The sequence below is a fragment of the Colobus angolensis genome, unplaced genomic scaffold, assembly GCF_000951035.1.
Source record: "Colobus angolensis palliatus isolate OR3802 unplaced genomic scaffold, Cang.pa_1.0 Scaffold16, whole genome shotgun sequence".
NCBI classification, from domain to species: Eukaryota; Metazoa; Chordata; class Mammalia; order Primates; family Cercopithecidae; genus Colobus; species Colobus angolensis.
In genome coordinates, this window is record NW_012114710.1 from 746,257 (window position 1) to 758,866 (window position 12,610).

The 12,610-nt window shown below is 41.9% G+C and overlaps 1 protein-coding gene across 2 annotated transcripts in view; it reads right to left on the reverse strand.

Moving 5' to 3' along the window:
* Window positions 1–12,610, reverse strand: part of PTDSS1 (phosphatidylserine synthase 1) — a 72,007-nt gene that overhangs the window by 31,841 nt on the left and 27,556 nt on the right. For both annotated transcript variants that reach the window (XM_011936998.1, XM_011936999.1), the window contains 2 exons: window positions 6,451–6,609; window positions 1,882–2,033 (listed from right to left, as the gene is read on the reverse strand). In XM_011936998.1, the coding sequence (XP_011792388.1) occupies window positions 1,882–2,033; window positions 6,451–6,609 (311 nt within the window). The remainder of the gene's footprint in view (window positions 1–1,881; window positions 2,034–6,450; window positions 6,610–12,610) is intronic.

The window sequence follows — 12,610 nt, forward strand, 5'->3', positions numbered from 1 at the left end:
CCCGTCTCTACTAAAATACAAAAAAATTTGCAGGGTGTGGTGGCTAATCCCAGCTACACGGGAGGCTGAGGCAGGAGAATCGCTTGAACCTGGAAGGCAGAGGTTGCGGTGAGCCGAGATTGCGCCATTGCACTCCAACCTGGGCAACAAGAGTGAAACTCTGTCTCAAAAAAAAAAAACAAAAACAAAAAAACTAGAAACTACAAGAAAATACTAGTTAAAATTTACCTAAACAAAAAGATTAACAGTATTTTTGATGTTTAAATAAAAAATCCTCCACAAACTAGTTTAAAAGGGGATGACAGGCTGGGCATGGTGGCTCATGCCTATAATCCCAACACTCTGAGATGCCGAGGCAAGTGATAACCTGAGGCCAGGAGTTCGAGACCAGCCTGGCCAACATGGTGAAACCCCATCTCTACTAAAAACAAAACTTTGCCAGGCATGGTGGCATGTACCTGAAGTCCCAGCTACTTGGGAGGCTGAGGCAGGAGAAATGCTTGAACCCGGGAGGCGGAGGCTGCAGTGAGCTGAGATTGCACCACTGCACTCCAGCCTGGGCGACAGAGCGAGATTCCATCTCAAAAAAACAAACAAAAAAAATGGGATGACAAAATGGAAAATAAAGTCACATTTATGGCAAAGTGTTAATAAGCTTAATCTATAGAAAGCACAAATAAAAGAGGGTAAATCCAATAGAAATTGATAGAAATCCAGTATCACAATTTTATGTGCAATAAATTTGACAAAGGTTTAAAAATGCAGTTCAAAGAAATAGTGAAATGGATACACATATATATTACAGGTGAGATTATAAATTGGTACACTCTATTTCTAAGAATTTATTTACCAAAAAAAAAATAAGATGATGCACACTAAGATATATGTCCAAGAATGATCACTCCAGTCTTCTTTATAAAAGCAAAACTTTGAAACAACTAAAGGCCCATAAAATGGAACTGGTTAAATACTACATGGTATATCCATATGTTGAAGTACAAAGAAGCCCTTTAAAATCATGTTTTAGAAGAATATTTAATGATGGGGGAAAATGCTATTTTGTTATATAAAGTAAACAAAGTTTTAAACACAATTGAAGCAACCACAGTTTTCATTATCACTACATTATTCTTCCTTATCAATGGCATGATTCCTGCTGCAAACTGAGAAGCAAGTTTAACAAAGCAGGATAAAGCAATGCTGGCAGTGTGACTGTCTTCCACTGGAAGCACAGTGGGGCGTGCAACTTAAAACTAGTCAGAGAACTTCCTGGGTGGCAAGTGAGCTGAGTCAGCGAATAAAAGGATGATCAGGCTGGCCTATGGGTACACAGGCCAAGTCTCAGGTGAAGAGAGGGGAGCATGTGCACAAACAGACCCTCAGGTGCCTGGGAGGGTATAGAGAAAGGATCTCCCTACTGGGGCAATGGATGTATTGACCATAACCAAAGACCATGAGAAGCCATCACAGGGGAATGACATAATGAATCTGATGTTTTCAAAAAGATCACTCAAGCAATGTTGTGGGAAGGACTGGAGGACTTAACCTGGAAACAGACGAATTGATCCAGGGATAGGAGTCTGAATGATGGCTGAGGCAGTTGGGATAAAAAAGAGGGGGTAGATTTGAGAAATCTTTTGAATTAAGAGGATGGTGTTAGGACCCCCTGAATACATAGGGTGAGAAAGAGAAAATCATAAATGTTTGAGCATTTTCTGAACAAATGCTTGAAATCAGGTTTATAATCATTTATGAGTTTCAGTTATTAACATGGAATTTATTCCTTATCATCAAAGACCATACTAAAATGGATTCCTACCAAAACAATTAAATATATGTCATGAAATACTGTGACTAATATCCAAAAAGAAGGCAACTCACTTGAAGCTTGCCCAGTGGTAAGTCCTCATCTCTAAAAACCGGCAAACGACCATGCCCAGCCAAATACCACCGCCATTGCACAACAGGATGTCCAGAATCACTTGATCCCACCAGCACTCGGCAAAATTGGGGAGGAGATGCATGAAGAAGAGCTGAGAAACACAAGAACCCATGGTTGAAATAATAAACAAAACTGGGTTACCATGCAGATAGATACATTTCCTTTTTAATAATACATTATTTCAGAAGAAGTCGTTGACATTTCATTTTTTCCTAATGTATAGAAAATAACCAACAGTAACAGGTTCTGCAATCTGTTTCTTATTTTTTATATTGCAGATGGCTTGCAAACAACCAGCACATATCCAAACAGCTCTTCTCTTTTTGACACAGGGCTTTAAAGAAAGGATGGTCTCTCCTGAAAAATACTACCACTTAATTATCTTGGCTAACGACAACATGACAAGAATCTGGGAGGGGAAAAGGAGAAAAGTTTCCAACCCTGACAACAAAGCATTGTCATAATTCTCAAAATTAGCAGCTTGAGAATTCAAGTTGTGCATTTCAAAAATATCCCCTAGATATTTAGGTAAAACACTGAGTAAGTTGTAAAAGAACAGTTAGCTCTTGATGACACGACGTAGGAAGCATGACAGTTTAATAGGAAATCTCACATCAACTGATTCACCATAATGACAATTTTTTATTAAGTGCCCATTGATGTGCAAGGTGGTGAGAGAAAAGAAAGTCAAGGGTCTTGATTTCAAGGGGAGGAGTCAGATGTTATATTTTTGGGTTTTTTTTCTGAGACAGAGTCTTGCTGTGTTGCCCTGGCTGGAGTGCAGTGCTGTGATCTCGGTTCACTGCAACCTCTGCCTACCAGGTTCAAGCAATTCTCTTGCCTCAGCCTCCCAAGTAGCTGGGATTATAGGCACACACCACTACGCCCACTAATTTTTGTATTTTTAGTTGAGCCAGAGTTTCACTATGTTACCCAGGCTGGTCTCAAACTCCTGACCTCATGATCTGCCTGCCTCGGCCTCCCAAAGTGCTGGGATCAGATGTTTATCCAGATAAACAGAACCACAAAATATGATAGACTGAGGAAAGTGTTACAGTGGTGACATAAATGGAGTATGGTGGAAAAAACATGCATTCTGACTGAGGCTGAAGGTTTCTTTGGCCTCTGGAACTTTCCTGGAGAGAGCTTCTGCAAGAAAGACATATTGGAGTGGGAACATGAAGGACAAGAATGACTGATTTCATGAGATGGAGATGAAGATGTGGGCATTCCAGGGAAGGGAAACAGTAAGATCAAGGGTGGAACAGAAGTCCTCCGGAAATCAGTTTGTCCAAAACAAAGGACGTATCTGCTGTGTTCAGAACTTCACAGCCCTGCTGTGTGAAGGTCCAGTGTAACGAGGTGAAATTATTAAGACAATGCTTGGGAGTTCTCTGGAAAGAGACAAGCCTGTAATTATAAACCTTTGAAGCAATATAATAAATACCGCAAAGATAAAACAGTATTCATGAAAGCATTTTATAAGCCATAAACAAATTATAAATATGAGGAATTTTTTGTTCTTAATGACCCTGCTGTCAAGAAGCTACAGAGTAGCTGCTGCGTGTGATGGCTTGTGGCTGCATTCTTAACCCTGGGGGCCTGGTACTACCCTTGAAGTGTATTCCCAGGTTCCAAGCCACGAGATGGAATCTTAACTCTTGTCCTTAGAGAAGAGAGACACTTCAGCAGAAGTCCATGACACATATTTGCTGAAAGAAAACTATGCAAGAGAAAGTGGGATGTGGAGGGCATCCTTCAGCCTAAGGAACTTTCCTTGAAGGTACCAGGTTCTGGGGGTGAGATGGGCCCCCGACAGACCCAAGCCCAAGGAGAAGGGGGCTGCATTCCTTCATTCACTACAGATTTGTGGAGCATCTGCCGTGTAGAAGGCAAAGTTCTTGGGTCTGGGAATACACAGGCATGGGTCCTGCCCTCTTGAGGCACAAGGTTTAGCAGAAGAGACACTTATCGAGTGTCTAACATGTGAGGAGCATTTCAAAGGAGAGCGGCGAGGTGTTCTATTTCCAGCTGTATGAAGATGGAGCACAGTTACTGGAGGTGCAGGGAAAGCCTTCCGGAGCTGAGGTCTGGAGACAGCTTGTTAGCAGGTGAAGGGCGAGGAGAGAGGGAAGAGCAGTGGGGAGGACTCTGCAGCAGGGAAGACATCAGAGGCGGCTGCAGCACCAAGGGCAAAAATGAGGCATGATGAGGCTGAGGCTGCAGGCAGGGGCCGGTGAACCTGGAGCCTCATAGGCAGGGATGGAAGTTTGGATTCTATTTTAAGAGTAATGGAGGCCTGGCACGGTGGCTCACACCTGTAATCCCAGCACTTTGGGAGCCTGAGGCAGGCGGATCACTTGAGGTCAGGAGTTAAGAGACCAGCCTGGCCAACATGGCGAAACCCCATCTCTACTAAAAATAAAAAATTAGCTGGGTGTGGTGGCACACGCCTGTAATCCCAACTACTTGGGAGGCTGAGGCAAGAGAATCGCTTGAGCCCAGGAGGTGGAGGTTGCAGTGAGCCGAGATCGCACCACTGCACTCCAGTCTGGGTAACAAAGTAAGACTCCGTCTCAAAAAAGAGTAATGACAAACACTAAAGAGCTCTAAGGAGGAAAGAGCCTTGGTCTGGTGGAGTCTAAAGAGGATCATTTGGCAATAAATAGTAAAGAGATAAGCAATTCAGACGGAGATGACCGTGGATTAGAGACAAGTGGGAGCAGAGGTCTGAAGAGACGTCAGTGGATTACTGGGTGTTTAGAAGACTCTACAGAAATCTATAGGGTCTGGCGACCACAGGCACTGGGAAGCAGGGAAAGAAGGTACAGCAGATGCCCAGTCTGCAGTGCAAGGGGGAAGCAAGTGAGGCCGACAAGGGCCAAGTGCCTGACACAAGCCCATGCAGCAGCCGGGTTCCAAAGACTCTTGGAATTGGTGTAAGGCGGAATGTGGTGTAAGGGCAGGAATGTGGGCTTCACATCTGGAATCCAATCCTGGCTCACCTAAGGAAGCAAGGCAGTGCGCTCCAGCTCCCCTGCACAGTGGGAATCTGTATACACCGCCTTTCCCGGTTTGTTGTGAGGACTTAGAAGGCATATGTAAAGTGTTGGGCACTATTATGGGTCGGGTGAGTTGTGTCCTCTCAAAGCTCCAATGCTGAAGCCCTAACCTCCAACACCTCAGAATTTGAGCTTACTTGGAGATAGAGTCATTGGAGAGGTACTTTGTTAAGATGAGGTCATAGGGAGTACAGTGAGCTGCTAATCCAGTATGACCTGTGTCCTTATAAAGGGGAATGCTCGTGTGTCCTTATGAAAAAGAACACATGGGACTGGGCACAGTGGCTCACGCCTGTAATCCCAACACTTTGGGAGGCTGAGGCAGGCAGATCATGAGGACAGGAGATTGAGACCATCCTGGCTAACATGGTGAAACCCTATCTCTACTAAAAATACAAAAAATTAGCTGGGTGTAGTGGCACGTGCCTGTAGTCCCAGCTACTCGGGAGGCTGAGGCAGAGGTCGCTTGAACCCTCTGGGAGGCGGAGGTTGCAGTGAGCTGAGATCGCGCCACTGCACTCCAGCCTGGGCGACAGAGCGAGACTCCATCTCAAAAAAAAAAAAAAAAAGAACACCATGAAGCCTCAGACATGCACAGGGAGAACGCCATGTGACCACGAAGGGGCCATGCATCAACAAGCCCAGGGACCACAACTGCCAGCAAACCACAAAGATAGAGGAGGAACCTGGAACAAATGCTCCAAAAGGACCCAGGGGGAACCAGTCCTGCCAACGCCTTGATCTTGGACTTCTGGCCTCCAGAACAGTGAGAGGCACACTAACAGAAGCCACATCTAGTTGGCACACGTCTCTAAGTTAGGGTCAGGACAATGATGAGCATGGAGAAGCATACTATGTATGTGGCCAAATGCTGTTCACTGGGAATGATTAAGAATAACAGAACAATAATGAGGTAGTTCCCAAAATTTCATTTTGCTAATAGTTTTTCAAGACTATAATTCTTTTATTAAGTAAATGCAACAAACTTTTGATTACTGACATATTAGAGCTAACATTTAGAATCCATTTTGCAGCTACCAAATACCCTGGATGCTCTTATAGTACTTGAACACACAATTCTATTATCTCAAACTGGAAGCTAGTTAGTAGGTCAACTGATCTATTGAATTCTAAGCAGATCTCCTCATTCCCATTTGTTTGTTTTACTTGGAATTTTAACTTCATTCTTTAGCTTTATTTCATTTGTTTCTCTTTAACACTTGCAGGACCGAGGTACACTTTATTAAGTTAACAAGGAGGTTTTTAAAAAATATTTGCTTGTTTTTTAAACAGAAGTATAAAATATTCTTATGGGATGGTTTAAATACGTTTTGTACCACCGGGGCTGGAGAATGGATTAACTGACTGTTAATGGACATACTTTTTCCTATATATAAACTACACACATGGCACAGTCTGGGGAACCCCCAGTGCCCTCCCTCTTACCTCAGTCAGCTCCCAGGTAATACTGATTGTCCAGCAGAGACCGTAACTACGGATCAGCAAGGCCTTCATGGCCCAGCCCCAGAAATGTCCAAATGCAAATATATCAAAGTGGCTGATAATCCTCTCCCAGGTGATCACATGGCAGTTCACAGCATACTCCTATTTAAAATAAAAAAAGTGAATAATTAGTGAAACTCTAGAAATCAACTTGCTTCCAGGATTCTGCCGGTAAATGAAAAGAACAGATATGACCTTGACAACTAATAAGTCCTGCTCAGTAAAAAAAACAGAAAGTTTTAATAACTTAAGGGTCTTGAGGGAAAATAGACAAGTATTTGAGTTTATAAATCAAAACTGCTTTGCTGTGAATTGCAAAAGCTGCATTAAAATGAGAAGCAAAATAATTTTACAAAGGCTCAACATATCCTAAAGAAGTGGTATGACATAGATCATGTCATCTGACCACCAGGCAACAATATTAAAGCCAGTAACTAAAGCACAAATACAAGATTCCCAATAGATTTGGAAATTTAAACACACATTTCTAAATATCATGGATTAAAGAAGAAATCATAATATAATTTTTTTAATGTGCCATAATGATAATAAAAATACACCATGTAAAAATTGAACTTTAGAGGAAAATGTAAAGCCTTAAATAGTTATGCTAGAAAAAAGAAGAAAAGCACCCAACTTCAGTAATTAAAAGAACAGAGAACTCCCCTCCCCCAAAATATACCAGATACTACATAATTTAAATATTAAAAATTACAAAGCTTTTAAGAATTTTGGTTCCATTTCTAGTATCTTTGTTTTTGATTATACATATTTCTAAGTAATTTAATATCTTATCATATGACTGCATGACAATATGATGATATAACATTTATCGGGAATCTCTACATTTCACATCCTTTCTTCCCAAAATTAATTTGATAGGCAGTAGTAAGAGTTGGCAAATATTCACCCCCTATTATCAGCCAGCTGAAAAAAATTCCTATACACTATAATAGTTTTAAATTCCAGAAATACTTTCTGAGAGCAAAAGAGCTTCCCTGTTTCTTCTGAAACCCACCACACATCAGATTTCCTTCTCAGATAAAATGCGTTTCAACTTGCAAAGCTGAACAAACATTTCTAAGAATTCTATTTTTTGAGAACTAGTATGATGTGAGATTATGCTGTGTAAATGGGAAATCTGGAGAAAGGAGGATAAAATTCAATACGGATGAGTCAAGATAAGGCTTAAAAAAAAACAAACTGCCCTGCAATAAGATGAAAAGTCTCTTCCCAGACTCTGGAACAGCACGTTCTTGTCACAGAGAATCGCAGGCTGACAGAGGGAAATGCCCTTAGGCTGAAGCAGGTTATATATTAGGTTAAGGAGCATGGCCACATCCCATCAACTCAAATGTCTCAACCACCCCACCCTCTTCTTTACTCTGGAATATACTGTGTAGGGTTAGATAAGGAAGGGATAAGATCTGTTTTTAGAAGGCTACTCTTAAAGTAATCACAGCTTGCAGATAATTCTGGAGGCCTTTATACTCTATTAAGTATTTCTACGCTTTGACATGTGGGAAGGCACTTTAAAAATCATAAAGACCAATCCATCTATTTGCAGTATAGTTAGTAATGAACAGATTTGCCAGTTATCCCCATCGTAAGACCCGAGGTCCTGGTCCTGGAAGGGCCACAGGGCACCGCAGTTTAAAGCAGCCAGAGAGCTGCGTGCAGGCAGAACCCTGGGAACCAGGAGGAACAGGCTTTAACTAAAGACAGCAGAGAGCTGAAGCCTGGAATGGGGATCAAGTGGACAATGTCTGTGAGCAAAAGATGGGTAAAGACAGATTCTGCTGACCTCCCAACTGGTCCTAGGCTGATCTTGGCAACCCTACCCTCTGCCTCGCTTGCTGGACACCTAACCAAATACCAAGTCCTATTCATTTTACCTCCCCAGGTTGTTCTTTTATCCATCTCACTGCCACTATTATTTCTTGTTTAGACTTCCGTAATAACAGCTTTCGAAAACGGTGGAATGTGTCAGGCATATAACAAAGTATAGATGATGCTATAATAAGCACCTGGGCATTCACATCCAGCTTCAGACTACAGAGAGATCTTGAAAATCATCATCAGATCATGGAATGTGCATGCAGGTGTGTAAGGGTGTCTGGGGCAGGAGGGCGGGGAGAAAGGGGTTGGGTAGCATGCCCGTGCCAGTGCAGAAGGATCTCCACTACTGCACACGCCGGGTCTCCAGCCCAACTATCTGTTCACTCCTCTCTGGGGCAGTTGCTGACTTTGGAAGAAGAAAGAGATCCAACCTCTTTTGGATCCTCTTTGGAAATTACCTGCCTACAGACAGCACAGGTTCTCATCAGCTCCCCCAGCCATGCAGCAACTTTTGTGGGTCAGGCCCTGCTTTGTAGAAGAAGCTTGTGGTTGTCTAATGGGCGAGGGGAAGACAGGCTTGCTTAATTCAGCCCAGGTCTAAAGCCATCTGCTCCACTGAGCTTTTACAGGAAGAAATCAGCTGAGATTTTGAACTCTTGTTTCTGTTTCCAAACTCCACTAGAAATGGAGGTATTATTGATTGACCTCCTAAAAATCAACACAGGTCATGTAGCTCCTCTGCTTATAAACCTTGCATGGCCTTTTCGTACATTTAGAATAACCCAAACTCCTCATCCCAGCTGGCTCAGCCCTGGCCGCCTCCTTAGCCTCAGGCAGGGCCCTCTGCCTTGTGATCCCTACACTCCTTCTGTACCAGATTGGTCCCAGCTCCCCACGCCCCCAATCAGGGCCTCTGCCTAGGCTGTCCCCTTTGTAATGATTATGCTTCCTTGAATCTATGACATGCCTTTTTCACACTGTATTGTTTTGAGAATTAGGGTGACTATTTCAATATATTACAATGTGTAGCACTTTCAGTGTAAGGTTTCTTTTTCTGTTTTCTTTTTTCTTTTTTTTTTTTTGAGACAGAGTCTCACCCTGTTGCCTAGGCTGGAGTGCAGTGGCGCAATCTCAGCTCACTGCAACCTCCGCCTCCCGGGTTCAAATGATTCCCCTGTCTCAGCCTCCCGAGAGGCTGATTACAGGTGCATGCCACCACACCCGGCTAATTTTTGTATTTTTAGTAGAGACAGGGTTTCACCATGTTGGTCTCAAACGTCTCAAACACCAGGCTGGTCTCAAACTCCTGACCTTGTGATCCGCCCACCTGGGCCTCCCAAAGTGCTGTGATTACAGGCATGAGCCACCACGCCCAGCCCAAGGCTTCTTTTTTTCTCCTCCAAAAAGTCATACCTATAATTGATGGTGCATCTTAAAATTGATGTTGACCTCGCAAAGCCCTGACCAACCTTAACATTATAAAAAGAGAGACCACCAGACACTGTGTGCCTCCTAGTGTGATACGCAGCACCAGCTATGAAGCAGTCCCACTGTAAAAACTGATCTGGAATCTAGAATCTCATCCAGCCCCTACACCTGAGTTCTACTTTATAGAAGATACAGGGGGACAAAAAGAACATGTTAAATGAGGATACTGCAAAAGCAGCTGCAAAATCCAGATGTGAAAAACCCTATAGAATAAAGCAATGTGGTTTCTTTGACAAATAAACTTTCAGGAAATGATGAGGGGGAATTACAGATGAAAAGGGATTTAAAAGACACATCAACTGCAATGTGTAAACCTTGTCTGGATCCTATTTTGAATAAATCAACTGTACAGAACATTTACAAAGCAACTGCAGAAATGTGAACACTCACTGCGTACTGTTCACTGTTCAGTGGTTATGCTAAAAAAAAAAAAAAAAGAAAAGCCCATCTATTTTAGGTTTAATTTCTGAGAACTGTTTCAAAATAATCCAGGATGTGGAATGAAAAGGCAAAATAAGTTTGGGCCTGTGTCAATAATACTGACACTGGGTGATGGGTATATGAGGTTATAGATTCTCTCTACTCTTGCACAGGTTTTAAATTTTTCATAAGAAAATTCTAAAAAGCTGTTGAAATTGTCTTAGGGTTCAATAGCCAACAATTATTGGTTTAATTTGCCTTCTTGTAGACTCCAAGCTCCAAGAGGACAGGGAGCATGCCCACCCTCTCCCCCACTCCCTCCAGCATGGGATAGTGTCTTATGAAGAAGAAAAGCGGGGTCAGCATTAATTCGCCAAAGACTGCTGCTTCAAGACAACCCAGTCTACAAACTTGTCTGAAATTTAAAGACATATTTTTGAATAGAATCAATATTTTAAAATGCAGCAAGTTTTCAATTACACAAACAAACTGCCTCTAATGGGATTTCAGTGATCCAATTTACAATATTTATAATATTATAATATTAATTCTAAGGGATTTATAATATTTTATAAATATTTAGATTTATAATATTTTATGAATATTTATATTATATAATATTTTATAATATTAATTTATAATATTGATTCTAAGAGAAAATGAAGTCTGTCTGAGTCTCAATGTATGATACCAGGCATGGGCCATGGTCTATCAAGATTAGGAATGGGTAGCAGCATAAAGGAGTGGAGAGAGTAGGGACTCTGGGAAGCCAGGAATTATAGACCTGTCTTGCATAAAAGAACCACTAATGAATAGGTCCTTAGAATTGCAAAAGACAACTTTAAAGAAGTATGAAGGGATGGGATTAGAGATGGAGAAGATGAGGCTGTTTTAGCACCAGTTAGAATTCTACAAGCTGAACACAGCCTCATGCTTTACTTTGGCAAGAAAGATTTAGCCAATACTTGAAAAATAGAGTTTAAAAGCCAGGTTCAGCTACTTGGGGGCTGTAACTGTGACATCTGGATGTCTCTGTGAGATCAAATTCCTAAGAAAGCCAGGTGTCAAGAGCATTATGATTCGATTCAATCTCCTCCTACTGGCTATGAGAACTGGATCAACAGAGGCACACAAGCACATCCACCTGCAAGTCCATTTACTTTGCAATGTGACCACTTTTGCTCAAAAATGCAAGAAAGATGTTTAGGAAAATACTACATTTGGGATCTTTCTCCCAATTTCTATTTCCTAAGGTTCCTGTGAGCATCAAAGCACTTATTTTTATGACTATATACTGGAAGCACACTCCAAATGGAAAGTACAGGTTTTGACGCCAGAGAGATCCATCAGCTTGTGTTTTCAGTGAGATACTGCATTTTAAGCTTCCATCTCCTCCTCTGTAAAATGGTGATATGAACATCTAGCATGCATGTATGAGGCTTACGTAGAATATAAAGTGCCCTGCACAGTGTCTGACAAATAGACAATTCATAATAAATAACTGCCATTATCCTCATAACCATCATCTGCATTATCATCATCATGATAGGCTAAGATCTTAGTCAACCTCTGCCATTCTCTCCCTTAGAGGAAAAAAAATCCAAAACAGACTTTCCCCCCTGAGACTGATAAATAATTTCTGGCATTCTTATTTTAGCTTTAAGCATATGGAATGATTATTTCTTGGATCTTTTATTAAGTCCCTTTGTATTACTTCTTGTTTGTCAAAGCAAGCCCTTCTATGGCCCAAATTCCTGTTCTCCTTTTCAGAAAAGAATTAACCTGTACCAAATGTTGGGATTAAAAAACATTGGAAATGAACATATTATTATATAAAATAGTGTGATATTGTGATTCATAATAAATAAATAATTTGGTCCTTGTCCCCAGTTCCTGGCCCAGAGCTCCTGAAACCCTTGCAATTTTCCTGACCAGTAGGGGTGCCAGGTGCATCTTTTGTTCTAATATCTGTTCTTTGACCCCAGTTACTGACATAGAGTTCCTAATCCCTTGGAGTTTCCTGGGTGATAGGAGCATCTTTTGTTCTAATGAGGTGACTTGGTAAGTTCCTGGGTGGGGGCTGGTTATCAGAAAGACCAAACCATGATTAGAAGCCTAGAACTTTCAGTCCCACCCTCCATCTTCCGGGAAGGAGAGCAAGACTGGAGATTGAGTTAAAAATTGATCATGGGGGGCTGAGTGCAGTGGCTCACGCCTGTAATCCCAGCACTTTGGGAGGGCAAATCACCTGAGTTCAGGAGTTTGAGACCAGCCTGGCCAACATGGTGAAACCCTGTCTCTACTAAAAATACAAAAATTAGCTGGGTGTAGTGGCGGGCGCCTGTAGTCCCAGCTA